The 26,683-nt window shown below is 41.6% G+C and overlaps 1 protein-coding gene, 1 long non-coding RNA gene and 1 pseudogene across 10 annotated transcripts in view; 1 reads left to right on the plus strand and 2 right to left on the minus strand.

The window, feature by feature from the left end:
- LOC112134289 (uncharacterized) overlaps positions 1 to 26,683 on the plus strand; it is a 101,998-nt gene that overhangs the window by 17,325 nt on the left and 57,990 nt on the right. The gene's annotated exons all lie outside the window — the stretch shown is intronic.
- On the minus strand, positions 2,907 to 13,190 carry PRR15 (proline rich 15). 8 transcript variants are annotated; one of them, XM_063726035.1, is made up of 3 exons: positions 13,079 to 13,190; positions 11,279 to 11,344; positions 2,907 to 4,021 (listed from the first exon to the last, which is right to left on the minus strand). In XM_063726035.1, the coding sequence occupies exon 3, from the start codon at positions 3,874 to 3,876 to the stop codon at positions 3,487 to 3,489; it is 390 nt and encodes a 129-aa protein (XP_063582105.1). In that variant the 5' UTR covers positions 3,877 to 4,021; positions 11,279 to 11,344; positions 13,079 to 13,190; the 3' UTR covers positions 2,907 to 3,486. The 8 variants fall into 8 exon arrangements, with proteins under 8 accessions (XP_063582105.1, XP_063582104.1, XP_063582106.1 ...); XM_063726034.1 differs by lacking the exons at positions 11,279 to 11,344; positions 13,079 to 13,190 and adding an exon at positions 6,307 to 6,665; XM_063726036.1 differs by lacking the exons at positions 11,279 to 11,344; positions 13,079 to 13,190 and adding an exon at positions 6,307 to 6,546 and having other exon boundaries at positions 2,907 to 4,016.
- On the minus strand, positions 18,030 to 18,761 carry LOC100453211 (general transcription factor 3C polypeptide 6-like; annotated as a pseudogene).

Genomic DNA, 26,683 nt, shown 5'->3' on the forward strand with positions numbered 1-26,683 from the left:
CACTTCTCAGCTGGGGAAAAAGAATATTCTTTCTCTCTTTTTCATAAAAGGTCTCTTGGGGTCACTGAATATCAGTGTCCTTTCACTTATTTCTTTCAAGTTTACCTTTCATTTGAAATTCTGTCTGCTCATTTTTAGTATTTGCTTCTTTCAAGGCACCCAAATATTCTTCTGCGCATCTCAGGAAAAGCACTATTTTTGACAAAGCTTTTAGCCAATGCTCATTAGGTTTCTATTTCCCTTCTAAGGACTTGGCAGGACTAGAATTGCTGAGTTCACATAATGTTTCGAAGCAGAAAAAATATTTCCAGGTGTTATACTAAAGCAGAACATCCTAATTGCATATGTAAAATTGGGTTTGTGCTTTTGAAATGCAAGTCAGAATGTGCTGAACAATAGAAGTACAGACACAAAGGGACGTACAGGTGACCTGTAATATGAGTCACTGCGCAGCCACCGATTTTGCAAGGAGAGTCACTGGGGCAAAAACTACCCTTTGTATATAATTATCGTGGTTACAAAAGTATGTAGCAAATACACTGCTAGAGTTTTGTTCCTTTTTTTCCCATATCTTTGGAAGTATAGTGTTAAAATTTCTGATATGGCTTCCAAATTTGTGAGTGAAATTTCATTTGTAAGATAATTTAAAGTTTCTGACTACAAATTTAATTCAACAGTTTTTTTTACTATAAATTATCTCAAGGTTAAAAAAAATTAAATCTGTATATACTATTGGAATGTAATTAAACATCTGTAAAGCACATAAATCCCAGCAAGACACGTCGTCAAATTCTCTCATCTTCCTTATGATCTTTCTATCCCACCAATTTTGCTGGGTTTCTGATTTCACTGAGTTGGGATTAAATCAGTGTATTCCTCCCACTGCATAATTTAGGACTGCTTTAAAACGATGTAATTACAAACCTTAATGGCAGATTGTGAATTGCATTCACTGTCATAACTGCATTAGCATGGTTTTAAATTCTTTCAGAACAGTGGGGTAAAGATGTCATGTTAATATGGTAATAAGTTCCATTGCTCTGCTATATGTCTGCTATTGATTATCTGCAGCAATTGTAGATTTGGATGGGATCCAAAATCAGACACAGAACCTTGAAACTTGACAGTGTTTTGTTCATCTACAGTAATTTTAAAGAAAAAAGTTCTTTAAAACAATAAAACTGGATGAAAGGGTTAGTATAGGATTTTAAACTTATGTAATTGCAGACTTAATTTTATAAATAGGTACAGTCCTGATCTATCGGTCTTCCTGAAGGAGGGAGAGAACATTTTGGGTAGTTACCTACTCTAATTTTGATTACTTTCTACAGAGTGAAATTAAAATACTTTTTGAAGGTTTTCCAAAGCCTTATTTGACAACATTTGCTATATTCACTCCCGTTGCTCTGCCAACCCCCAATCCTGTCCCTTATCATGAATTCCTTTTTCATGCCAAGTCTCAATTCCCTCTTCTTTTTCTGAATCTAGAGATGGTAGGCCCATTTAAACTGAATGTAGTCTTCCTCATCCAGGAAGCCCACCTGGATGAGATTTTGGTCACATACTTTCCAGTTTTACGTATACAATGAAAACGTCTTTTCATGCTTAAAAAAGTCCTTTCACATACTTTCTTTTAAGGTGTTCATAACCTCTAGATAAACGCTTTCGTTTAGTGTAAGGCCTTTGGTATGTGGAAACTCATGTATCAAAATTAGCTGTATTATTCTGCTGGCACCAAAGCTTGATTCATTAATTTAAATTCATTTCAGCCATCTTCATCAAATTTCTTTGTTAAATTTCTTTTAACAATCGACATGTTTTGCTACTTTATAAATTACTAATTTGAGAGAAACAAAAAAATAGCTTGTCTACATATACAAATCGAGAAGCTATAATTAAGTTCCTGCTTGTCATTATCTACAAAGATATACACTTTGATCAATATAATTTCCCTGCCATGCATTTCTGGGTGTTTATAAATGAACTGAATTGTGGTGGGAAAAGATCCCAGTGCCTCTTAACTACTACAATAACTCTCTTGTAATTTTCTCAAAGCAAATGGTATTCGTTTACTCTTTTTCTTGAAGTTCATAATAAAAGCAAACAGTTTTTTGTTAAGAATCTTCAGGTTGTTAGATCTAAAGGGTCTGAAACTAGATAAATGCATACTTTAAAGAAATAAGCGTTTAAAGCAAAGGGGTGGGGAAAATACCCCCACCTCTTTAGCTGCACAGAGTTGTCTTTTTTTTTTTTTTTTTTTTGAGATGGAGTCTCCTTCAGATGCCCAGGCTGGAGTGCAGTGGCACGATCTCCGCTCACTGCAACTTCTGTCTCCCAGGTTCAAGCAATTCTTCTGTCTCAGCCTCCCGAGTAGCTGGGACTACAGGTGCCTGCCACCACGCCCGGCTAATTTTTGTATTTTTAGTAGTGACAGGGTTTCACCTTGTTGGTCAGGCTGGTCTTGAACTCCTGACCTCAGGTGATCCACCTTCCTAGGCCTCCCAAAGTGCTGGCATTACAGGCATCAGCCACCGCACCCGGCCTTGTTTTTTAATTTTAGACAGTCGTTAGTAAGTTTAACAATGGATACTGAAAAGGATGTATTACTAGCATTGTAACTTACTATAGTCTGTGAAAATGCACTTAAGTAAAAGGTGAATTTAGGAATAATGAATTGGTAACTCTCTCCCTTCCTCGAATTTGGCTGATAAATAGGGATATCTGGCTAACAAGTTCCAGTCCAGGTGTTGCTGGTTTCCAGAAATGTTCTCTTCTCTGCAGCTTTCCAGTAGTCACTGTTGTTGTGTGGCAAATGATTAACTCTCACCTCGGACTTTGCATGCCTGCTTTTAAGTATGATGGGATTCAGTCTTGGAATGGAAAAAATACAAAAGTCACCTTAAGTCTTACAGTGCAAGGGTTTTAATAGTCCACACTAAAATAGGCTGTACAGTTTTGTAGTTTAACATTAAAAGCAATCCTGCCTTATTTTAAAATGCTTCTACTTAAGAATGCTTCTTCCTCCCCCACTCCTTCACTTAAGGTATAAGTCTACGAGGTACCCCTAAAGTGCATTTCTCAGGCATTAAAAACAGCACTGTGATTTGCTTTCCACGGAGTCCTAAATAACAGCCACCTTCTTCATTTGAGAGGCTACAGAGTTCAAGCTGAGCTGTGACAGGAGCCAGGGGGCCAGGGCCCCAGAATAGCTTTTTGAAAAAAAATAATTATGCCACCCTCCTCCGCGGCAGGTATCTTCTCTTACCACAAATAAATATTTAATGCATCCTTGGAGTCATGAAATATTGAGAACCCAATTGACACTTCAATTTCCAGAAAAATAAAATCATGAAGGCATTGTGTAAATATTCTGAATTTGGTGGAATGAGACAACACCTAAGGGGGCGGGCCTGAAGTCTCGGGTTTGGAACTGGGGGTTTGGGGTAGTGCTGGGTAGGCAGTCCTGGAGCGCGCAGGCTATTGGGGCTATTGCTTGTCCTCGTGGGGGTCACCAGGGAAGCCCGCCTCCTCCGGGGACCTGCCCGCCTCCGGGAGCAGCGTGGCGCGCACTTTCCTCTTCTCCTTAAAGCGGCCGGAGCGCGAGATCTTCAAATTGCGGCGGCTGCTGCCAGATTTGTCCCCGTATAACTTGTCTGGTTTAGGGGGCTCGCCGGCGCCCCCGAGGAGATTAGGGTGCTGGTTCTCCCGGGAGCTGCTGGTCCAGTCCGGGCTGGGCGGCGCAGGTGGCGTGGGCTCCCCGGGAGCGGGCTGGGCGGGAGGCTGCACCCCCACTGCGGCTTCCTTGCTTTTCTTTCTGCTGTTGGTGAGCGATTTCCACCAGGGGCCCGAGCTGCCAGCACCGCCGCTGTCGGCCATGGCCGGAGGGCCTAGGGGCTCCCGGCACCCAGATGGAAGGGCCAAAGCGGCCCCTTTCTCCACGTGGTCTCCGGCCGTTCACTCCACCCCTTCCCCGGCTTGCCACACGTGGGCTGCGGGGTGGATGCTGAGGCAGCGGCCTGTGCTGGGGAAGAAAACAAAACTTGGTTACTGGGTTGGTTGAAGTCACGTGCCCCCCCAGTCCCATTTCCTCCCTTACGCTGTCTGGCACCGGATCGGCTAGGGTCAGAGCGACCCAATCCCGTAGCCACGTAGCCCACATTAGCATTAGACGCCACTGCGGCCCATAGGGTGCTGGCGGAAGTGTCTTCCAGGGCACCATCACCTGGTCTCTAGGCTGAGCCTTGAACTCTTTGGCTTCAACCTTTGCCTTTCCTTCAGGGGAAGTGCAGTGCAGTGGTCAGCGTGCCCGGGGGACCCAAGAGACGTTCCCACCCCTCTGGATCAACCCGTCTCGAGAGGGAAAATGACCGCCCTGTCCACACTGCTTGACTGTAGATGGACGCCCAAAGGTGACCCATCCGGCCCAGGGCGGCCTCCCTTTGGATGAGCACCTGGGAGGAGGGCGCTGGGAACCAAGTGCAACCTCTCTACTGGTGAACGGTGAGTATTAATTAGTCCATGGTCAAACAGTCACGAAATTTCCCTCCAAGATTTGCCCCCATCGACTTTCGTCCCAGGAGCCTTTTCGATGAGATACTTAGGAGAATTTATATCCCAGTAGGAGAGAAGGACAAGCTTATGATATTTGTTTTGGTTCTTTTAAATTCTGCTTTTGACCACTTCTGCCTTGTGACTTTCAAAGAAGCACGTCTAGACTTAACTTCCCTTGAAAACTGCCATCCTAATTCTTCCTTTTACTCCCCAGAGCCCAATCTTGCGTCTTTTTGAAGTCACCCCCGGCTGACGGTTGAGACGAAGCCAAGTATCAAATGGCCTCTTCCCTTAGTTTTGTATTAAAATATGCACCGAGTCTGTAAGACGCAACTCAACTCTGGAGAATTTCAGTTACAAAGTAAAGGCTTCTCTTCTTTTCCTTGTGCAATTCCCTCCTCCCAAGGAGAAAGAACGCAACAAGGAACTCCGAAACAATGTGCTTCTTCCCCAAGCTTCTAAGACCCCCCCTCTGCAGAGCAAAAGGCCGCTTCTGAGCACTTAGGTGCAGGTACAGCGAGCGAGACTCCCAGCCCACTTTCTGTGCGGGGTCTCTTGGACGCTACCACCAGCAACGCGCAGGATTCGCCTGCGCCGCGGCTCGCTTCCAGGTTTCCGCTCGGCTCCTTCCCAGCCCACGCGCCGGGCGCTCCTGGGATTGGCGAACGCGCTGGAGAGGGAAACTTCGGCGGTGTTTGTTGTAGGAGGTTCTCCTCCCGGAACCGCCAGGGAGAGGAAGTCTGATCGCCTACGGGAGGCGGCGGGGCGGCCTCGGCTGCGCCCCGAAACCGCAGCACCGGCTCCTCCCCAGGATGCCCTGAGGACACACTCGGGCAGCGACTTGAAAACAATACAAGAAAAAACGGCCAAAAGTTCTTTCGGTACAAAAGGCACCCACGCCCTCAGGCACAATTAGCAACTGCGTCTGCAAACATCCCATTCCCTCCTACTTTGCAGATCGGAAAAGCAACCCGTACCCCCAAGTCATTTACTAACAGTGGTGGTAAGGTGTCCTGATGCTGCTTCCTCTGCTCTAACCTACATTTTCTTCTTCACAATCATCAACTTTGTGAGCACGGAAGGGCTTTGTACGAATTGCGCAAGGAAAAGATGGCAAATTACGCAAAAGTACAGAAAACGGAGTCCTGGAGCGTCCATGGTTTTCAGCCTCTCTTAGGGCTCCGGGAGGCGGGTACCTGGGAGGTACCAGGCAGCACCCCAGGGTGACCCCCGGGGCCAGACTCTGTCTCGGCGGACGCCGAACCACCCCCAGTCGCTCACCTGCTCGGGCTTCACAGGACCCGGAGGCCCCGCGCGGTGAACGCGGCCGAGAGCACGAAGGGGGCGCGCTCGGGTCAACCTGGAAGCCGGGGCTCGAGTCCCTGGGCGCGGACTTGGAGAGATCAGGCTTCTGGAAAGTGTACAGGTCGGAATTCCCGCAGCCCAGCTAAATCAAGCGCTGCTGCTGGTCTCCTCTGGCACCTCGAATTTCTGCGCGCTGCGGCGGAAGCCCGGGGCTCGCAGCGCAGTCTGTTCTGGTCGGAGGGGGCGGCGGCGAGGGGCTGCCAGACTCGCTGCCCCGGGTGGAAGGTCCAGGCCGGCTTTCCGGGCTAGTAGTGTTTCATCCGCCGGCGCGTCCCTCTTCCCTGCTAGCACCGCCCGGGAGCCGGCTGAGAGATGGGACCCTGGCTGTTCACTCCGGCGCATCGAACTTGCCTACGCGTCCGTAGGAACGCAAAAAAGACATCTGCTCACCTGCTGGTTATTTGCCAAGTGATTCGGGAAACCAGAACCCTGGGGCAGCTGGGGGAGAAAAGAAAATAACCCAGGAGGCTGTCACCGCTGCCACAGGTGCAGGTAGGAACTTCGCGTTCCCACCCTCCAGGGGAGGAGATTGGATCAGGCGCCAGCCTTGAGGTGTCTGATTGGAGAAAAGCTGTGCAGTGCCGCTCCCCCGACCGACTCCTTGAGAAGAAACGGCGGAGACCTGAGACCCGGAGGCCGAGGCTGTAGGTGGGCTCCGCTGGGTAAAAGTTGCCGCAGCAGCTCTCCCTTGGCCCCATCCCGATTTATTTTCCCCCCTTGCTTTCCGGGTCTCGGGATCCCAAGTTTTGTAACTAACGGGAGCGAATCCACACCCGAACAAAATGTTTGCGAGTTTCAGGCGCCCTTAGTTGAAAGGCTGTAACGTTATTAACAAGTCCGCTGTATGCCAGCCAGGCGCCGTTGCAGGCGCTTTCTGCGGATTGTCATTTATTTCTCACAGCAACCCTAGGAGGTAGGTATTGTTATTATTATTATTCTCACTCGACAGGCGAGGAAACCCTAGCACGGGAAAATCGTTGCTCAGGGTTGCCTGTCTGGTACGTGGCAGAGCAGGGTTGCAACCCAGGGGGCCTGACTCTAGCTTCCACGGTCTTAACCACCACAACCTGCCAGTCTGAGACTCCTAACACGACTCAGTGAGGATGTGAATTTCCTTCTTTCAGGCCTGGAAGTCCATGGACAGCCACCCAACGAGGGCAGTGTAAATCCAGCCCTGAGCCACTGCAGGAAGTGAACCGGGGATTGCACTCCTGGTCACTTAAGAGTACTTTTTTTTTTTTTTTTTTTTTTTTTTTTGAGACGGAGTCTCGCTCAGTCGCTGAGGCTGGAGTGCAGTGGCGCGATCTCGGCTCACGGCAAGCTCCGCCTCCCGGGTTCACGCCATTCTCCTGCCTCAGCCTCCCGAGTAGCTGGGACTACAGGCGCCCGCCACTACGCCCGGCTAATTTTTTTGTATTTTTAGTAGAGACGGGGTTTCCCCGTGTTAGCCAGGATGGTCTCGATCTCCTGACCTCGTGATACGCCCGTCTCGGCCTCCCAAAATGCTGGGATTACAGGCGTGAGCCACAGCGCCCGGCCAAGAGTACTTTTTATTCATTTGACATAAAGATATTGGCACAGGGCATTTTCACTAATGAAGGCAGAGGTGCAGCTTGCTTCATCTTCCAGGATGCTCTTCTGTTTCAAAAAACGATTTTGATGTTCCTTGAGCTCATATGCAAGCATAACTCCTCTGAAGGACTGGGTGTGGAGCAACTGAGCACCTCTGTTGTGAAAACTTTTTGCAGTATAAAAGCAGCGAAAGACAGCCAGGCAAGATGGCTCAAGCCTGTAACCCTAGCGCTTTGGAGGCCGAGGCGGGTGGATCACATGAGACCAGGAGTTTGAGACCAGCCTGGCCAACATGACAAAACCTTGTCTGTACTTAATAATAAAAAAAAAGGTGGGTGTAGTGGTGCACGCCTGTATTCCCAGCTATTGGGGAGGCTGAGGCACAAGAATCACTTGAACCTGGGAGGTGGAGGTTGCAGTGAGCGGAGATCCGGCCACTGCACTCCAGCCTGGGTGACAGAGTGAGACTCTGTCTGTAAAAAAAAAAAAAAAAAGAAGTAGTGAAAGACATACTGCCTAACTCAAATAATTTGCAATATAGAATTAGTAGAAAAATTTTTTATAGAGTATTTCAATTTGTGAAAGATAAAAATATGAATATATGATTACTTTTTAGTTTGGGATTCTTTGAATTTTTATGATATGCACAGCACGGGGTATTTGGAAGTCATGCATTTTTATATATTTCTCAGGATTACTTTTAGAGCATAAACTTTCAATCACAGCACCAGGATTGAACAAAGGCAGGCCACCAACTTTGAGGGGAGAATGGGATAATTCATCATAGTGCCATTACTTTACAGATGAAACTGAATCATAGGGGAATGCCCTTTTCTGAGGAGTCATCACCACTAGGGAGCTATGGAGCTGGGTTTTTACATTGTTTGTTGAGCATATGGGTGAAAATAAAAAATTCAGGAAAAGAAAATAAGTTCTGCCAACTGGCTCCTCAAGTGTGATTTTAACAAAAGGGTCAGCATTTTACTAATAAACCTCTACTAACTGCTGAAATTAACAAAAAAAATTGATTATTTTGCATGCCCTTTCTCATTTATATTCAGCAACTTTGAACTTAATAACAACATCTTACAAATAACCCTTGTGTACAGGGAGGACATTGAAGGAGAAACATGAAAACTGAGGAGAGATTAGCTGAGATGCAGAGTGGGTGAGCATTTCAGACGGAGGAAATAGCATGTGAACAACTTGGAGGTGTGAAGAAATTGAGGTTTCTTGAGAGGCAAAGAGCAGGCGTGTGTGATCTGAGTGAGGAGAGGGAGCTGAAGCTGGAGAGGTGGGTGTGACCAGACCATTCAGGACCACAATCCACTAAAGAGGAAGAACATGGTAAGATTCGCAGTTAAGTGTCGTGCAGTGGTGTATAAAGAGTGAATGGGGCTGGGCGGGGTGGCTCACGCCTGTAATCTCAGCCCTTTGGGAGGCCGAGGCAGGCGAATCATGAGGTCAAGAGATCAAGACCATCCTAGCCAACATGGTGAAACCCTGTCTCTACTAAAAATACAAAAATTAGCGGAGTGTGGTGGCGTGCTTCTGTAGTCCCAGCTACTCAGGATGCTGAGGCAGGAGAATCGCTTGAACCCAGGAGGTGGAGTTTGCAGTGAGCCGAGATCGCGCCACTGCACTCCCAGCCTAGTGACAGAGCGAGACTCCATCTCAAAAAAGAATGGGCCAGGCGCAGTAGCTCACATCTGTAATCCCAGCACTTTGGGAGGCTGAGGTGGGAGGATTGCTTGAGCCCAGGTATTTGAGACCCACCTGGGCAACATGATGAAACCCCCATCTCTACAAAAAATAGAAGAAATTAGCTAGGTGTTGTGGTCTGAGCCCGTAGTCCCAGCTGCTTGGGTGGTGAGGTGGAAGATCACTTGGGCCCAGGAGTTCCAGGCTGCAGTGAGCTATGATTGCACCACTGCACTCTAGCCTGGGCAACAGAGAAAGACTGTAAAAAAAAAAAAAAAAAGTGGATGGTAGAGGGGACAAAATGGGGCAATCAGGAAACCAGTTAGGAACTGTTGGGAGACTTCAGATGGGATATTCTGAAGCCTGTAGTACAGTGGTGGGAGTTGATTTGGTGGGGGATGAAGATAATTAGGTGGATGCAACAAGAATGTTGTAGATAGAATCAACAGGGCACTATTTCATTTAATTCCTACAAATAAGGAGATTGAGTTTGACTAGAAGCTGAGAAGGGAAATACTAGGAGTGGCCATAGTGATTCAGTTTTGGCCTATGGGGCTGTAAGGAAGACTTCTGGAAATGCTTCTTCTCCAGATAAAGGACAGAACCTCCTGAGAGAACATCTTTTGCCACACCGTTGATGCTTGCATTTAAGCACAGCATGAGGATGTGACGTCTGGTGTGGCAGCAGCCAGTGAGGCAGCAGGGATGGGAATAGGAGATGCCATGCTAAGGATGATGGCATGGGAGTGTGGAAGTGTCTAGGTCCTCAATTACACCATCCATTCCCTGAAGGAACCCTGGAACCACCTACCTGTGGACTTTTAGTTCAGTGAGATCGTACATATCCCTGTGGTTTAACCACAGATTTAAACACAGTTTTCTGTTACTTGTAGCCAAACCCATTCCTACTTGGTAAGGACTATTTTAGTTAGAGGAAGAGACGATATTGTCCAAAAGAGAAAAAAAGGTAATATTGCCACATTTTTTTGGACTAATATGAAAAGTTCTTCCCAGAAGGAGGATTTAGTGAAATGTTAAAGTGATGGGCAAGTTTTTAGAGGCAGAGAATGCATCTGTAAAATTTTGAGTTAAGGGAAAGGGTAGATAAAAGCATATGTGTAGTGCATGGATAAGTAAACTGGGGTTAAGACCAAAAGGTGAGGTTCATCAGATTATCTGAGATATCAATGTAATTTGACTTTTAAAGATAGTGCTAAACAATTAAGACTTATTTTTCTCCATTTTTGCATCTAGAACTGTTTTAATCTCTCCCCACCAAGACACACACACACACACACACACACACACACACAAAACACACACACACAAATGGTTAGTATTACAAATATAGTTGTGTTCTGTAACTATTGATCCAGGAATCATATTGTTTGGTTCTATAAGGAGGACATGGTCTGGCCCTACAGCTCTGTATTGTTAAGCTAGACATCTTACATGATAGATGCATTTAAAAGTTTATTCATCTATTTAGTTAATAGTAGATGACTTTTAATGTTACAATATTGACATATGCTTTAACTGGACAATGCTTACATTTCTTAATTTATCTTGTCATTATTTTTCAAAAATGCATTGATGATTTGGGTGAGGACACATTTTTTCTTTTTCTTTTAGAAAATTAGCACCAGGCCTGGTGGCTCATGCCTGTAATCCCAGCACTTTGGGAGGCCGAGGCAGGCAGATCACCTGTGGTCAGAAGTTCAGGACCAGCCTGACCAACATGCAGAAACCCTGTCTCTACTTACTAAAAATACAAAATTAGCTGGCTGTGGTGGTGCATGCCTGTAATCCCAGCTACTTGGGAGGCTGAGGCAGGAGAATCACTTGAACCTGGGAGGCGGAGGTTGTGGTGAGCCAAGATCGCGCCATTGCATGCCAGCCTGGGCAACAAGAGAAAAACTCCATCTCAAAAAAAAAGAATTGCTGCTTCTTTTAAAAAACTAAATTGAACCTTTAAGTGCAATAAATATTTATACTCAAAGACAATAGAGAAGGAATTATTAGAGGGCAAGCATTGCACTAGCAATTAAAATCAGATTTTTGCAGGTTAACATGGCATCAGCTCTCTTACCAAATCTGGCATTGAATGGTAGATTGAGAAATGTATTATCTTCCTTTGAAGCATCTGTATTGGGAACTAGGCAAAGAGGAAAACAAGATGAGAAATTTAAAGAAATATAGAAATCTAGCTAATCAAAATGAAGAAAATAAGAATTACCTATGTTCTTTTCATTCAAGGATGACCCTGTTTAATATTTTGGTGTTAGTCCTTTTGAGCTTTTTACCACTTATTTTCATGTTTACTCTTTTCATTTTTTCCTTTCCCTACCTTTCGTCTTCCTTTCTTCTATGGACTCCTCCATCTTTTGGAAATTAGGCATGTATCTCTCCTGTCCTTTTCCTTTATAGTCATCAATGTATGAGTAGTTTACGATTTCTTTTCTTCTTTCTGTGTATATGCATCAGTGTTGTGGATTGAGAGAGTGGGGATTTTACCCATGCATGAAATTGGAATCCACTTTTTACAGCATCTCATCCTGTACCTTGACAGGTTAACACAAATGCACATCTAGAAGTTCAAAAATTACAGTCACAAAACATTACTAATTATTTCACTTCTACACATTTTCCCTGAGTACTACTTGACCTAAGCAAGGCTGATTTATTTGCCCAATGCCACCTTTCTCTGCAATTCATCAACACCAGCTGACTCTTCCTGACCCCACTCCTAGTCCCTGTGTCTCACGAGCCCTTTCCCTGAATCATAGGTCTGCAAGTCATCAGCCTCCCTGTTCACCCGTCTTAACAAATGGTCATCCAGTGTCTGTGTGATCAGTGCTGGGAATGAGGAACTCACTATCTGCTGAGTCAGCTGTCCCACAGGCGAGCACTGGGAGATATCTGTTGATGCCTCTTTCTTAGAGTAACAGCCCTCCTTGCCCCTTCTCCCCCTTCACCATAGGAACCTATTGATATTTTTATTCTACCTTTGTTAGTCCGACTCTCAGATGTGTCTTCTACACTTGCTGTCTCCATTTTCTCACCCAAACTCCAATCTGGCATCTGTACCCCTCTCCCTCTAACTGGTTTCTCTAGGGTCCCCGGGCTTATAGGACATTTATCAGTCCTCATCTTTTTGACCTATCTGCAACATCAACACTGCTGGCTCTTCCTGAAAACATTCACTGTTGTGTCTTTTCTTCTTTTTCTCTCTGGCTGCTGCTTTGTCTCCTTTCCCAGTCTATCTTCTCCTTTCCTGTCATATTATGAATAAAGCTAAGCTTGGAGCTGTTACCATGAGACAGATACCATGGTAGGTGCTCTCCATGTATTATCTCATATAATCCTCCTAGCAACCATCAGCCATTTTACAGAGGATGTCAGTGGTACTCAGAGAGGGCAAAACAGCCTGCGCTTAGTAGAGCCAGGATCCAAAATCAGGCAACCTGACTCCAGAGCTCAAGCTTCTTAACACTTCGGGATGTTAGAGTTCTTGAGGTTCAGTCCTAAGTCCTTTTCTAGTCATCATTGCTACGCCCATGGCTTCAGGTGTTATTTCTGTGAAGATGACTTTTGAATTTATATCTTTAGCTTGGGCTTCTCTGAATTCCAGGTCTAAGTATTTAACTAGTTCTTTGACATTTCTGCTTAACTGACTTAAAGGCACATCAAGCTAAATAAGTGTAAAATAGGATGTCCCAACATTGTCTCCTCTTCTGCTACCTGCCCTTATTGCAGGTCTAAGTGACTGGTACCACATTTAGTCAGTAATGCAAACCAGAAACTAAGGTGTCTGTCTTGTCCCTTTGGGCTGTTACAGCAAAATACCAAACACTGGCTGGTTTACCAACAATAGAAATTTGTTACTCACAGTTCTGGAGGCTGGGAATTAAGGTACCACCAGATTTGGTGTCAGGTGAAGACCCATGTTTTGATTCATAGATGGCTGTCTTCTTGCTTTGTCTTCACAAAGTGAAAAGGGTGAGGGAGCTCTTTGGGGTCTCCTTTATAAGGATACTAATCCCATTTATGAAGGCTCGGTTTTCATGATCTAATCCCCTCCCAAAGGCCTCGCCTCTAAATACCATTGCACTGGGGATTAGGCTTCAACATAGGAATTTTGGTTGGACATAACCGTTCGGTCTATAGCAGTGTCCTTCTTGGTTTCTCACTCTGCTGAGTCTCAAATCCAGTGTGTTCTAAAGCCTGTCAACTCTATTTCTTGAATGCCCCTTGCATCCAACTACCACCCTTCATTTCCATTGCTCCTCTGTAATCTAACCCTATCATCTCTCAATTGCAACCACGAAAACAACCTAACTTGAAACCCTCTATCCACTTTTGCCCTGCTTCATCCTGTATCTTATGGTACCCAGAGTAACAATTTAACCTTATCTCCCTGCTTATAACCCCACAACAGTGCCCCCTTGCATGTGGGATAAGAACTGACATCACTCATAAAGTCCTATATAATTATATATGACCTATATAACCTAATTCTTCAGCCCCACCTCATTCCTCCCTTCCCCTCCAGCCACACTGACCTCTGTCACCCTCAGTGAAACATTCCTTGACAATCCCCTCACCCCCAACCAAACCATATGGTGTTTCCATAGCATAATTATTTAATGAAGATGGCTGTTCTTTATTCAGTGGTTTACATTTATTCTGTTTTTGCTGTTTATTCCTTCTTGTATCTCGTAGTTTCTATCTGAGAATACTTCTCTCTGAAATACATCCTTTAGATTTTCTTTAAGTGAGGATTGGCTGGTGGTAAGCTCTTTTTAGCTGCTGTCTGATATTTTGTCCTAATACTGATACGATATTTTTGTTGTGTATAGAATTTTAGGTTGGCAGTTATTTTCTTTTAGTACATTGAATATACATTATTTCACTGTCTTTAGGCTTACATTATTTCTTCTGAGAGGTCAGCTGTCAATTTGTCCCTCTTTTGAAGGTGACTGGTACTTTCTTTTTCCCTCTGCTGCTATTAAGATATTTTTTCTCCTTGCCTTAGGTTTTCTTTAGTATCACTGTAATGTATCTAAGTATGGATTTCTTTTTATTTTTATACCGTTTGGGATTATATGCTGCTTTTTTTCTCTTTAGAATTTAAGACTTTATTTTCCTTTTCAATTTGAAGTAGAAGTACATTATAGTGTAGATCAGTTTCTTTTGCATAATTGCACATTTCAAGAATCTTCCACTTCTTTATACTTTCTTTAAAAAAAAAAAAGAGACAGGTGTCTTGCTGTGTTGCCCAGCTGGTCTTGAACTCCTGTCCTCAAGCAATCCTCCCACCTTGGCCTCTCAAAGTGTTGGGATTACAGGAATGAGCTACTGTACCTTGTCTACTTTTTAATATTTTTCATGTTTTTAAAAATACATATGTTGCAATTAGGATTAAGTTTGGCTATTAAAGAGTGACTTAAGAGAGTAGGTCATTTCTCTCTCATGTAAAAGAAGGCCAGAGGTAAGCAGTGGCAATGTCTTTTCTGCCTGAGCAGCAGCAGTAGTCACAGGTTTAGAATGACATTGACACTCACAGGACCCAGTAAGCCTTGTGGCATCCAATCTGACACCCTGTTTACTTAACTTTGCAAGATACAGAACAAGAAACAGCACAACAACATGGCAGCATGAGGCTTATTTCAGCAGGAGGCTTTAGTCCAGCCTGCCAAGTGTCAGCTCAGGTATAAGGAAACAAGATCATCCGGTGGGTGCAGAAGCCACCTGGCTTGGAAGCTTCATGCTCCATGAGAACGAATACCTGTTGAGATAGCCCATGACTGTAATTTCCAGGAATCTTTGCAATGAGGAACACTACGCTTAAGGAATCTCAAAACTCATGTTTTTCAATGGGCATTTATAGTACGTGTCACAGTCTTCTTGGTCCAGATATAGTTTACCAATAAGGGATCATCTTTAATCATAAAGATGATCCAGTATTGCCTAGTATCACAGTTGACATTCCATTATTACCTTGCCTAGTAGGCTTCCAGAGAAATGATGATGAAAGGCAAAGTCATTTTACCAGGGAAGAGAAAGGGTTTTGTTAACCCTTTTACTCAGAGCAGTCCAGGGCAGTCTCGCATAATCTGGACCCAATCTTCTATCCTGCTGCTCTGCCACTCAAGGGTTTATTTCCAAGGTTGCTTTAAAGTCCAAGAATCCTGCTGGAGTTCTAGCTACCACATCCATGTTCTAGCAGAAAGAAAGAGAAGATGAGCCTACCTACTTCCTCTTATGCCTTTAAGTTTAAGGAAACTTTCTGGAAGCGTCACTCAACACCTTATTTTTTTCTTGAGACAGGGTCTTACTCTGTTGCCCAGGCTGGAGTGCAGTGGTGCGATCACAGCTCACTGCAGCCTCAACCTCCCAGGCTCAAACAATCCTCCTACTTTAGCCTCCAGAATAGCTGGAACTACAGGCGTGCCCCACTATGCCTGGCTAATTTTTGTATTTTTTGTAGAGACAGGGTTTCGCCATGTTCCCTAGGCTGGTCTTGAACTTCTGAGCTCAAGTGATCTGCTCATCTTGACCTCCCAAAGTGTTGAGATTACAGGTGTGAGCCACTGGGCCTGGCCCAACACTTCTAATTCCATGTCAGTGGCCAGAACTTAGTCATATGGCCACATGAATCTATGGGGAAAGTGGGCACATTGCTAGTCTGAATAAGTTCCAGGATTCTGTTACAAAGAGAAACAGGGAGAACAGATAATTGAGTCAGGCAGTTAGCAGTCTCTCCTATACATATATATGGTGGGAACAATAGCTTCTTATTAAATGCTGACATTAGGCTGGGCAAAGTGGCTCAAGCTTGTAATCCCAGAGCTTTGGGAGGCTAAGGTGGGAGGATTGCTTGAGGCCAGGAGTTCAAGACTAGCTTGGGCAACATAGTAAGACCCTGTCTTTAAAAAAAAAAAAAAAAAATTAGCTGGCATGGTGGCATGCACTTGTAGTTCCCAGCTACTCAAGAGGCCAAAGCAGGAAGATTGCTTGAATCCAAGAGTTCCAGGCTTCAGTGAGCTCTGATGGCACTGCTGCACTCCAGCCTAGGTGACACAGTGAGACCATATCTCAAAAAAAAAAAAAAAAAAAATGCTGATATGGTTTGGCTGTGTCCCCACCCAAATCTCATCTTGAATTTTAGCTCCTATAATCCCCACATATTGTGGGAGGGACCTGGTGGGAGGTAATTGAATTATAGAGTGGGTTTTTCCTGTGCTGTTCTTATGATTGTGAATAAGCCTCATGAGATTTGATGGTTTTATAAAGGGCAGTTCTTCTGCACATAGTCTCTTGCCTGCTGCCATGTAAGATATGCCTTTGTTCCTCCTTCACTTTCCATCATGATTGTGAGGCCTCCCCAGTCATGTGGAACTGTGAGTCCATTATTCCTCTTTTTCTTTATAAATTACTCAGTCTCAGGTATGTCTTTATTCATAGTGTGAGAATGGACTAATACAAAAGCTGAGACTAAAAACGTCATATAAAACCTGAGAAGATATATGTGCTTATGATTTGAAAATGCTTTTTATCAAGGTAAGTTGTTTTCCAATTAAATACAAGATTTTCTTGAAGAAAAAAATTCCTCCTCCAGAGCATTAGTTCTCTAACCCATTAAAATAGTTACATTTCCATCAATTGTGAGATGTGATTAATGTGAGGTATGTTTTAACTATTAATTTCACCTAGGCTAAACTAGGTGAAATTGCTGTTTTTTGTAGTCGGATACAAATATTGACAATTTCATACAGCTCAACCTATAACAAAGTATCTATATTTGTGAATAATTTACTTAAAAAATACAAATTATCACAGATTTAGGTTACTGCCCTAATAAAATCATGATTACAGTTGAATTCTAGCAATCTTGCTCAAGTGAAAAAAGAGTGAATTGACAGCTGGAATATTAGGAATTAAGCACTTCAAAATGCTTTTTCTGTTTCTAGATAAAATACGTATTACAGTAGACTGAAAAATGGTCTCCCAAAAGATTTCCATGCCCCAGTCCCTAGTTTTATGCCTATATATGTTAAATTACACAGCAAAAGAGACTTTGCAGTTGGAATTAAGGTTATAGACCTTAAAATAGAGGAGTTATTCAAGTGGGCCCAATGTAATCATAATCAAATGGACCTTTAAAAGTGGAATAGAAGACAAAAGGGTAGGTCAGAGAGAGGTATGATGAGGAAGTAACAGGAAAGGGAACATGACCCACCATTGCTAGCTCTGAAGAAAAGGAAACCATGAGCCAAGGAATGCGGGCAGCCTCTGGAAGCTAGAAATGGCCCTCCACTGGCAGACAGCAAGGAAACGAGACTTTGATTCTTCAACTGTAAAGAATTGAATTCTGCCAACCACTGAATAAGCAAGGAAATGGATTTATGGCCCCCTACTCTGCCCCCAGCCTCCATAAAGGAATGCAGTCCTGCCAGCATCTTGAATTTAGCTCAGTTAAGACCAGTGTCAGATTTCTGACCTACAAAACTATGATGATACATTTTGTTGTTTTCAGCCACGGAGTTTGTGGTCATTTGTAACAGCTACAATAGAAAACTTATGTACTTTCCTTAGTAAAACCTTGAATTTAAAGGACTCATCAGAGAACTGTCCCTAAAGTCATTTAAGCTGAATTTTAAAAAATTCAATTCATGTCTGGTCCTGAGTGATTCTGGTAAAATAAGCTGTGCTGTGACTGGATATGTGTGTATAGCCAACAAAACACAATAAAATAGTGAACAGCTGAAAGCTATACAGCTGGTTATCTTTATATAAGAACACTAGAAAGCTCATAATGTGTTATTACGAGAAACATTTCATCTGGGAGTGACTTCTAAGGCAGCATCTTGAGTTTCTGTAAACACAAAACCTTCTGTCTCAGAAGGGATATCATGAGGAGGACCAGAATCCTCTATGTCCACGTGCAGCGGCTTCTCCTGTTCACAACTCAGGTTTGAACTCTCTTTCATTTGAATCTTCCTTCCAGTTCCAAAGGTTTATCTGAGGCCAAAGCTATCACTTCTTCATCTCATTTTTATGTAGAAAGCTACAAATCATGTTGGGTCTAGAGGAGAAATCCTTATCCTTGATTTGCAGCCATTCCACCCCACCTGTTTTCTCCTCCTTCCTTCTCTGTCAGAAGAGTTCTTGTCATGCTGACTTCTTCCCTGTATGGCACTTGTATTTTAGCACTGTGTACTCCTTGCCCTCTCTATCCATAACATGTTCAACATTTTCTTCAAATATAACACAGGTCCCAAGAGTGTCTTCAGACTCCCCAGCCAAGATATAGCTGTCCACTGGCAGAAAGGGCCTCTTGGTGTCAATTCTCAAAATTTTGCATTTATTTTCACATTTTGAGAGAAAGTCTGAATCAATAATTCCTGACAGTTCCATGAGAACCAACTGTTCTCCCTCCTCCTTCCTGCTCTTCTCCATCCTCTGGATTCTGTTCCTCTGCTACTGCCATGGTCCCACAGCTCTGGATTATAGGCTTCTTATTTCAGTTTTAGGAAATTTTCAACTATTATCTCTTCAAACATACCCTCCGCCCCATTCTATTCTTTATTTTTTTTATTTTTTATTTTTTTTGAGACAGAGTCTCACTCTTTCACCCAGGCTGGAGTGTAGTGGCGCGATCGTGGCTTACTGCAGCCTCAACCTCCTGGGCTCAGGTGATCTTCCCACCTCAGCCTCCCGAGTAGCTAGGACTACAGGCACAAGGCGCCAAACCTGGCTAATTTTTTGTACTTTTTGTAGAGACAGGGTTTTGCCATGTTGCCCAGGCTGTTCTTGATCCCCTTGGACCAAGCAATCTGCTAGCCATGGTCTCCCAGAGTGCTGGGATTACAGGTGTGAGCCACCCAGCCTGGCCCTCTTTCTTTTCTTTTTCTGGAATCCCAATTAGACATTTGTTACACCTTCTCAGTCTCCCCTACCATGCGTCTTGACCTACTCTTTTTTATTTTTTGCCTTCTCTGATGCATTCTAGAGAATTCTTTCTGATCTATGTGACAGTTCATTAATTCTGTCTTCTGTTGCATCTAAACATCTGTTAAATTCCTTCATTAATTTATACATTTTAACTTTTTCTTTTCTAACTGTTCTATCTAATTTCAAATATGTTAGGACACTATACGTTTCTGTTCCTTGAAGATATTTTTAAACTTGTATTTTTAAACTTTAAACATACTGAACAGTTATTTTATAATCTTTGGCTGATAAAAAATCTGAAGTCTTTGAAGGTGTTTCTTTGGTCTGTTTTTTTTTTTTTTTTTCCTGCCAGTTTCCACTCATAGGGTCTTGTTTCTTGATATTCTTAGATATTATTGTGTGTTCCTCATTCTACTTTAAAAATTATTTTTGGAAAATTTAAGGCCTAAAGGTGACTTACTCTAGAAAGGATTTTCAAGAGGTTAGGGGAGTTACCAGACATGAACACTGAGTTTGTGGGTTGAGGTTTCTTGGACAAAACAACTGATCCATAGGAGCACTGCTAGCCCATAGTCACACCCTCCCAGGGATCAGTCCATTCATTTTTCCCTCTCCTACAATCTCCAGATCTTTTTTGTGCCAAAGTAACTTAACTGTCCGTGCAGTCTTGTGGGTGGATATGGGTATGGTTTACTTCTGGTTTGCCCATACCCTGATTTAGGAGAATCTCCTATTAATCTATTTTTGGTTAACCTTTTAATTGGTCACTTTTGCTCCAGGGACTGTCAAAACTGGAGTTGTTTCTGCACCCAGTCGTTCTCAGCAGGAGAATTCATCCAAATAACCTAGCCTGCCACTGACAGAAATGAGTGTGTTTTAATTCTATTGTAAATGGTTTGCTTGGTGTTTGTCCCCATTGACTATAATTTTCTTATTTATTTGTTTATTATGAGACTCCCTCACTAGAAAGTGAGTTTCATTTTTAATGATCATTTACGTGATGTTTCCTATGTATCAGGTACAGCTCCATGATAAACTGTAAACATAAAACATAATGTAAATATTATCTCATTTAATGTTCCTAAAAGCCCTCTGAAACAGACACTATTATTATAATAGATGAGGAAACTGAGACATCAAGAACTTACTTTACATTCCTAAGGCCACACAGCTGGGAAGCTTAAAGGACCAGCGTTTGACCCCAGAAAGACTGGTTCCCAAGTCCCGGGACCTAACTAATCACTGTGCTGTGTGTTTCTGCATGAGTGCTAAGACATCTCACTGATGAATCTTTAGCACCTGGTGTGGCACCCAGCAATAATGGTTTTCAGTATCGTTGAATGAGTTACCATAGAATGCATACAAATGAATGCTTCATTGATTATAACACTACTGACTTGTAAAAGCAAATGTAATAAAAATGGCAAAGAATACAATTCCAGTTTGTCATTACTTGTAATAATAGCTTGATTTTCTTTAATTCTGAAATGTGAGTACAACATGTAGACCAAAGTATCTGATACGTTTTTGTTTTGTTGTTACCACATTGGAAGAATATTATATTGTAATGCCTTTGAAGGAGATAAAGTTGGGTGATAGGATACAGATGGGGTAGAATAATGAAATATCAGAGAATGGCCGCTGAGATTTTATTAAATATTGTACTTAGGGAATAAATGAACGACTTGGCATGAAATCCTGGAATAAGGCTTCACAACGTGTCCACACTCTCTTAGAAAACAAGGATAATTCAACTTTGTTATTTGTTAGAAAATCATTGATGTGAGTAGAAGTCACGTGTTATCCTCCAAGGCAATGTTCTCTAGCTGATCACCTGGTTCCAGGTCAAAGCTGGGGTAGCCTAGCTCCTTTAGAAGGTGACCTGCTATCTGCTGTTGTTAATATCCCTTTTCAAAGCGCTGATTTGGTTATGCTCCATTTGCCAGGTCTTATTTTCTCTCTTGTGGTTTGTCGATGTGTCAGCACATTACGTCACAGGTGCCCAGGTAGAAGGTAGATATCTGATGGAAGGGTAACATGATGCAGGAAGTGAATCTTTTGGTTTCCTAACCTGTATCAAGGCCAATGTCAGATGGACATAGTTGGCAGGACTTAAAACATGGCTGCTTTCCTAACTCACAGGCTGTCAGGGGAGGCTCAACAAAGTTTTAGGAGCTCATCTTTGCTCAGTGTTACCACAGGTGAATATCATACTGCACACTCTGACTTAGCGTCAGGCTCATGCATTTGGTGTAACTGCTTACCTAGGGAGAGGAGCTGCTTTAGCTGCACTGATAGACCTTTTATTATAATAGTACATTTTGAATTTTTACAATGGGCTTCCCACTTCTAATGGCCAGAGCTACCATAAGAGATAGGAACTACCAGTCCTACAGTTTTATCTGTGAAAGTTGAAGCAATTTGTTTACGGTTAAAGGACCAGAAGAGGTGGAGTTATGTTGGTTAGGTTTGTGTTACTCTGCTCCTGATATGGTGTTCTTCTAATATGGATATTTAAATCTCATGCTGGCATTTAGTTAATCACCACATTAATAAACATTTGTTAGTATGAAGGCTATTACATCAAAAGAAATAATAGTATTTTTAAAATTCTAGTAGATCATTGTCTTCTAAGTTTCTTACTGAAAATAATGCTAAGTCATATGTGGCTGCTTAAGTATTAAGCCCTATGGAATCATAGGGCACTCAAAACAAAGCTCAAATTAACTCTAGGAATTGTAATTACATACATTTTTTTGTGAAAAGACTCGATGGTTGGTTTGAATTACTAGCTGTGTGGCTTTGGGAAAATTACTTAATATCTTTAGGCTCTGGTTTCCTTATCTGTAAAGTGGGTATGATACCATCTACTTTTCCGAGTGGTTGCCAGAATTAAAGTACACAATGCATTTATTAAAGTCCCTAGCACAGTACCTGACACATAATAAGCACCAGTAAATGTCCATTTCTCTTTGACTAATGTCTTTCATTGGCTGTGTGGGAAAAGTATGTGAACAAACTCTACACATCAATCCATTCTAAGTGCTTTTTGAAAGTAATGGTAGAAAGTCTTACAGAACACTGTCATTATTGTAGTTTGGGGCCAGTTCCTCCCCGACTCCCAATAACATAATGTTAAAATTTACTGTAGAATATTTAATATACAACAACTTGCTATGAATCTGTTTTCAGCAACACAACAATTAAATCAAGGAGAAGTTTTCTGTATGTGATTCCAGAATGCTCTTTATACTTTCAGCACTAAAATTGCATTACCTGAAGCTAAAGGAGGAAGTGTGCTCAGTTAAGCTTGAAAGCAATGGTACAAGAAAAGGATTAGCAAATTGCAAGACAGAGTCCTTAGAAGTAAGGTCACCACCAGACTGTAGCTGGGGCACAAGCCAGGGAATATGTTTAATATGTGCTGCTCCATTAGCTCCTGGAATCTTAAAACATAACCTGCCTCACTGAATCATAGCAGAAGGAGGAAAGCATCATGTCTCTGCTTTTTCAGACAACACAGCACTGATTTATTTTCAAAAATTTTTTTAAATTAAAGTAACTTATGCACATAAGTTTAAAAGTCAAATGTTATTGAAGGGCTTGGAGCAAATTATGGGGGTTTCTCCTCATCCTTTCCCTCAGTTCTCTTCTGCCATTGCTTCCAACAATCTTAGCTTTTTATTTCTGGCATTTATGCATCTCCATATTTCTAAATTGCATGTGTGTCATGCTTTCTTTTGATTTATCAATATGAGCCATTCTGTAAACATTCTATAATGATATTTAAGAATTTAGTTTTCTCATACCACCACGACTTCTGCCTCCCTTCTCCCACACTCCCACTAGAGAATATTATAACACAATGTTTGCTTAATTGACTATTCCATGTTTATATTATTGTGCCCATGCAAATATTGCTCAGGCTAAGCACCGTAGTGTGTAGATGTATGTTTACTTTCTTTTTGTCTTTTTCTGAATTAATGATGTCTTTTTTTTTCCTTTCAGTTTGCTTGTCTTTGTCCCTATTTCTACTCTTTTCACACCTTACAATGGCTTCTTGGTGCTCTTTTTCTTTCTTTTTTTTTTTTTTTTGCCTTTTCTTTTTTTTTTTCTACAAGTTCAATCATATCAATAATATACATGCTGCATTTTAGTTTTCTTAGAAGCATCACCCCCAAACACCTCTCTCTGGCCTGCTACACAGCCTCCTCCTGGGAATTCCTTGAGTTGGGTTCTTTATTTCCTGGATTTTGAGTGTTGCTTGGTGGGCTTGCTTGTTCTGGTGGAGCATGTCATCAGATGATGCAGCAGCAGAAGACATGGTGGGGGCACCCTCAGTGTCTGTCTCTAGTCACACAGTGACTGGTCTGGACTGTTCGCCCTCCATGCTTAAAACACAGCTACCCTCCTGGGATCTCCTTTTACCCTTATTCTCAAGAGTCCCTTTGTTTCCTCCCTGATCCTGAGTTTCTTTCTTTGTTTCTCACATCTCATGCCTTCCTGGCTTACTCCCTCTGTTATACTCTCTGTCTTGCTTTCTGGTTCGTTCTCTCAGATTTACCTCTTCAGTAAAGGCCCATCTTCTGTTTAATTGGTTCATTCGGTATTTCATTTCACTGGCTTTTTAAAAAATTATACTAATTTTCAACTTCTGTTTTATGTTTTCATTCTTTTGTTATAGTTTCTATTCTTTGGTTTGTCTCTTTAACCATTTTGAATGTATTTATCTTACAATATTTTATTGTTCATATACCTTCACTTAGTTGATGGCTAATTCTACCGTATCTACTTACTATATTTACTGTTATCTGCTTTTTCTTGCTCATTTTTAAATTTATTTTTTACAGCTGATTTAAATTTTTTTATTTTTAACTTTTGTGGGTACATAGTAGGTATATATATTTATGGGGTACATGAGATGTTTTGATACAGGCATGCAATATGCAATAATCACATCATGGAGAATGGAGTGTTCCCTTCAAGCATTTATTTTATGTGTTACAAATAATCCAATTATATTCTTTTACTTATTTTTAAATATACAATCAAATATTTAAAAATTTGTATATTTTTAAATATACAAATAAGATGATTGTATCATCACTTTGTTGTGTTGTCAAATAGCAGGTCTTATTCTTTCTAACTATTTTTTTGTGCCCATTAACCATCCTCACCTCCCCCACACCCCCCACCCAGCCTACCCCTCCCATACTCTGGCAATCTTCCTCTCTATGTCTATGAGTTCAATTAATTTGATTTTTAGATCCCACAAATAAATGAGAACATGTGATGTTTGTCTTTCTGTGCCTGGCTTGTTTTACTTAACATAATGCCTTCCGTTTCCATCCATATTGTTGTGAATGACTGGATCTCATTCTTTTTTATGGCCTAATAGTACTCCATTGTGTATAAGTACCACATTTTCTTTATCCATTCATCATGGGTGCTTAGGTTGCTTCCAAATCTTGGCTATTGTGAACAGTGCTGCAATAAACATGGGAGTGCAGAATATCTCTTCAATATACTGATTTCCTTTCTTTTGGGTATATAACGAGCAGTGGGATTGCTGGATCATATGGTAGCTCAACTTTTAGTTCTTTGAGGAACTTCCAAACTGTTCTCCATAGTGGTTATACTAATTTACATTTCCACCAACAGTGTACAAGAGTTCCCTTTTCTCCACATCCTTGTCAGAATTTGTTATTGCCTGTCTTTGGGATAAAAATCATTTTAACTGGGGTGAAATGATATCTCATCGTAGTTTTCATTTGCATTTCTCTGATGATCAATGATGTTGAGCACGTTTTCATATGCTGTTTGCCACTTGTATGTCTTCTTTTGAAAAGCATCTATTCAAATCTTTTGCCTATTTTTTGATTAGATTATTAGATTTTTTATAGAGTTGTTTGAGCTCTTTTTTTTTAGAGTTGTTTGAGCTCTGGTTATTAATTCCTTGTCAGATAGGTAGTTTGCAAATATTTTCTCCCATTCTGTGGGTTGCCTCTTCACTTTGTTTATAGTTTCCTTTGCTGTGCAGACATTTTTAAAAACTTGATGTGATCCCATTTGTCCATTTTTGCCTTGGTTGCCTGTGCTTGTGGGGTAATACTCAAGAAATTTTTGCCCAGACCAACGTCCTGGAGATTTTTCCCAATGTTTTCTTGTAGGAGTTGCAGTTTGAGGTCTTACATTTAAGTCTTTAATCCATTTTGATTTGATTTTTGTATATGGCTAGAGAGAGGGATCTAGTTTCATGCTTCTGCATATAGTTATCCAGTTTTCCTAGCACCATTTATTGAAGATACTATCTTTTCCACAGTGTATGTTTTTGTCACTTTTGTCAAAAATAAGTTCACTGTAGGTGTATGCATTTGTTTCTGGGTTCTCTGTTTTGTTCAATTGGTCTATGTGTCGGCTTTTATGCCAGTACCGTGCTGTTTTGGTGACCATAGCTCTGTAGTATTATTTGAAGTCAGGTAATGTGATTCCTCCAGTTTTGTTTTTTGTTTTTGCTTAGGGTAGCTTTGGGTATTCTGGGTCTTTTGTGGTTCCATATACATTTTAAGACTTTTTTAAATTTCAATTTCTGTGAAGAATGTCATTGTTATTTTGATAGGGATTGCATTGAATCTGTAGATTGCTTTGGGTGGTATGAACATTTAAACAACATTGATTCCTAGAACATGGAATATCTTTCCATGTTTTGGTGTTCTCTTTACTTTTTTTCATCAGTGTTTTATAGTGTTCATTATAAAGATTTTTCACTTCTTTGGTTAATTCCTAAGTATTTCATTTTATCTGTGGCTGTTGTAAATTGGATTACTTTTTTAATTTCTTTTTCAGATTGTTCACTGGTGGCATATGGAAATGCTAATGATTTTTGTATGTTGATTTTGTATCCTGCAACTTTACTGAATTTATCAGTTATAATAGTTTTTTTTAATGGAGTCTTTAGGTTTTTCCAAATATAAGACCATATCATCTGAAAACAAGGATGATTTGACTTCTTCCTTTCCAATTCCATGCTCTTTATTCATTTCTTTTGTCTGATTGCTCTATCTAGGACTTCCAGTACTATGTTGAATAACAGTAGTGAAAGTAGGCATCCTTGTCATGTTTCAAATCATAAAGGCTTTCAGTTTTTCCCCATTCAGTATGATGCTATCTGTAGATCTGTCATATATGGTTTATATTATGTTGAGGCATGTTCTTTCTATACACAAGTTTTATGAGGGCTTCTTTTTTTTAATCATGAAGGGATGTTGAATTTTATCAAATGCTTTACCAGAATCAATTGAAATGATCATATGGTTTTTGTCCTTCATTCTGTTGATATGATGTATTGCATTGATTGATTTGCATATGTTGAACTATCCTTGCATCCCAGGGATAAATCTCACTTGATCCTGATGAATAATCTTTTTATGTGTTGTTGAATTCAATTTGCTGGTATTTTGTTGAGGATTTTTGCATCAATATTCATAAGAAATATTGGCTTGTAGTTTTTTTTTTATGTGTCTGGTTTTGCTATCAG

The sequence above is a fragment of the Pongo abelii genome, chromosome 6 (assembly GCF_028885655.2).
Source record: "Pongo abelii isolate AG06213 chromosome 6, NHGRI_mPonAbe1-v2.0_pri, whole genome shotgun sequence".
NCBI classification, from domain to species: Eukaryota; Metazoa; Chordata; class Mammalia; order Primates; family Hominidae; genus Pongo; species Pongo abelii.

Coding starts and splice junctions, on each gene's coding strand:
- PRR15 (XM_063726035.1), bottom strand. CDS start 3,876: ATGGCCGACAGCGGCGGTGCTGGCAGCTCGGGCCCCTGGTGGAAATCG.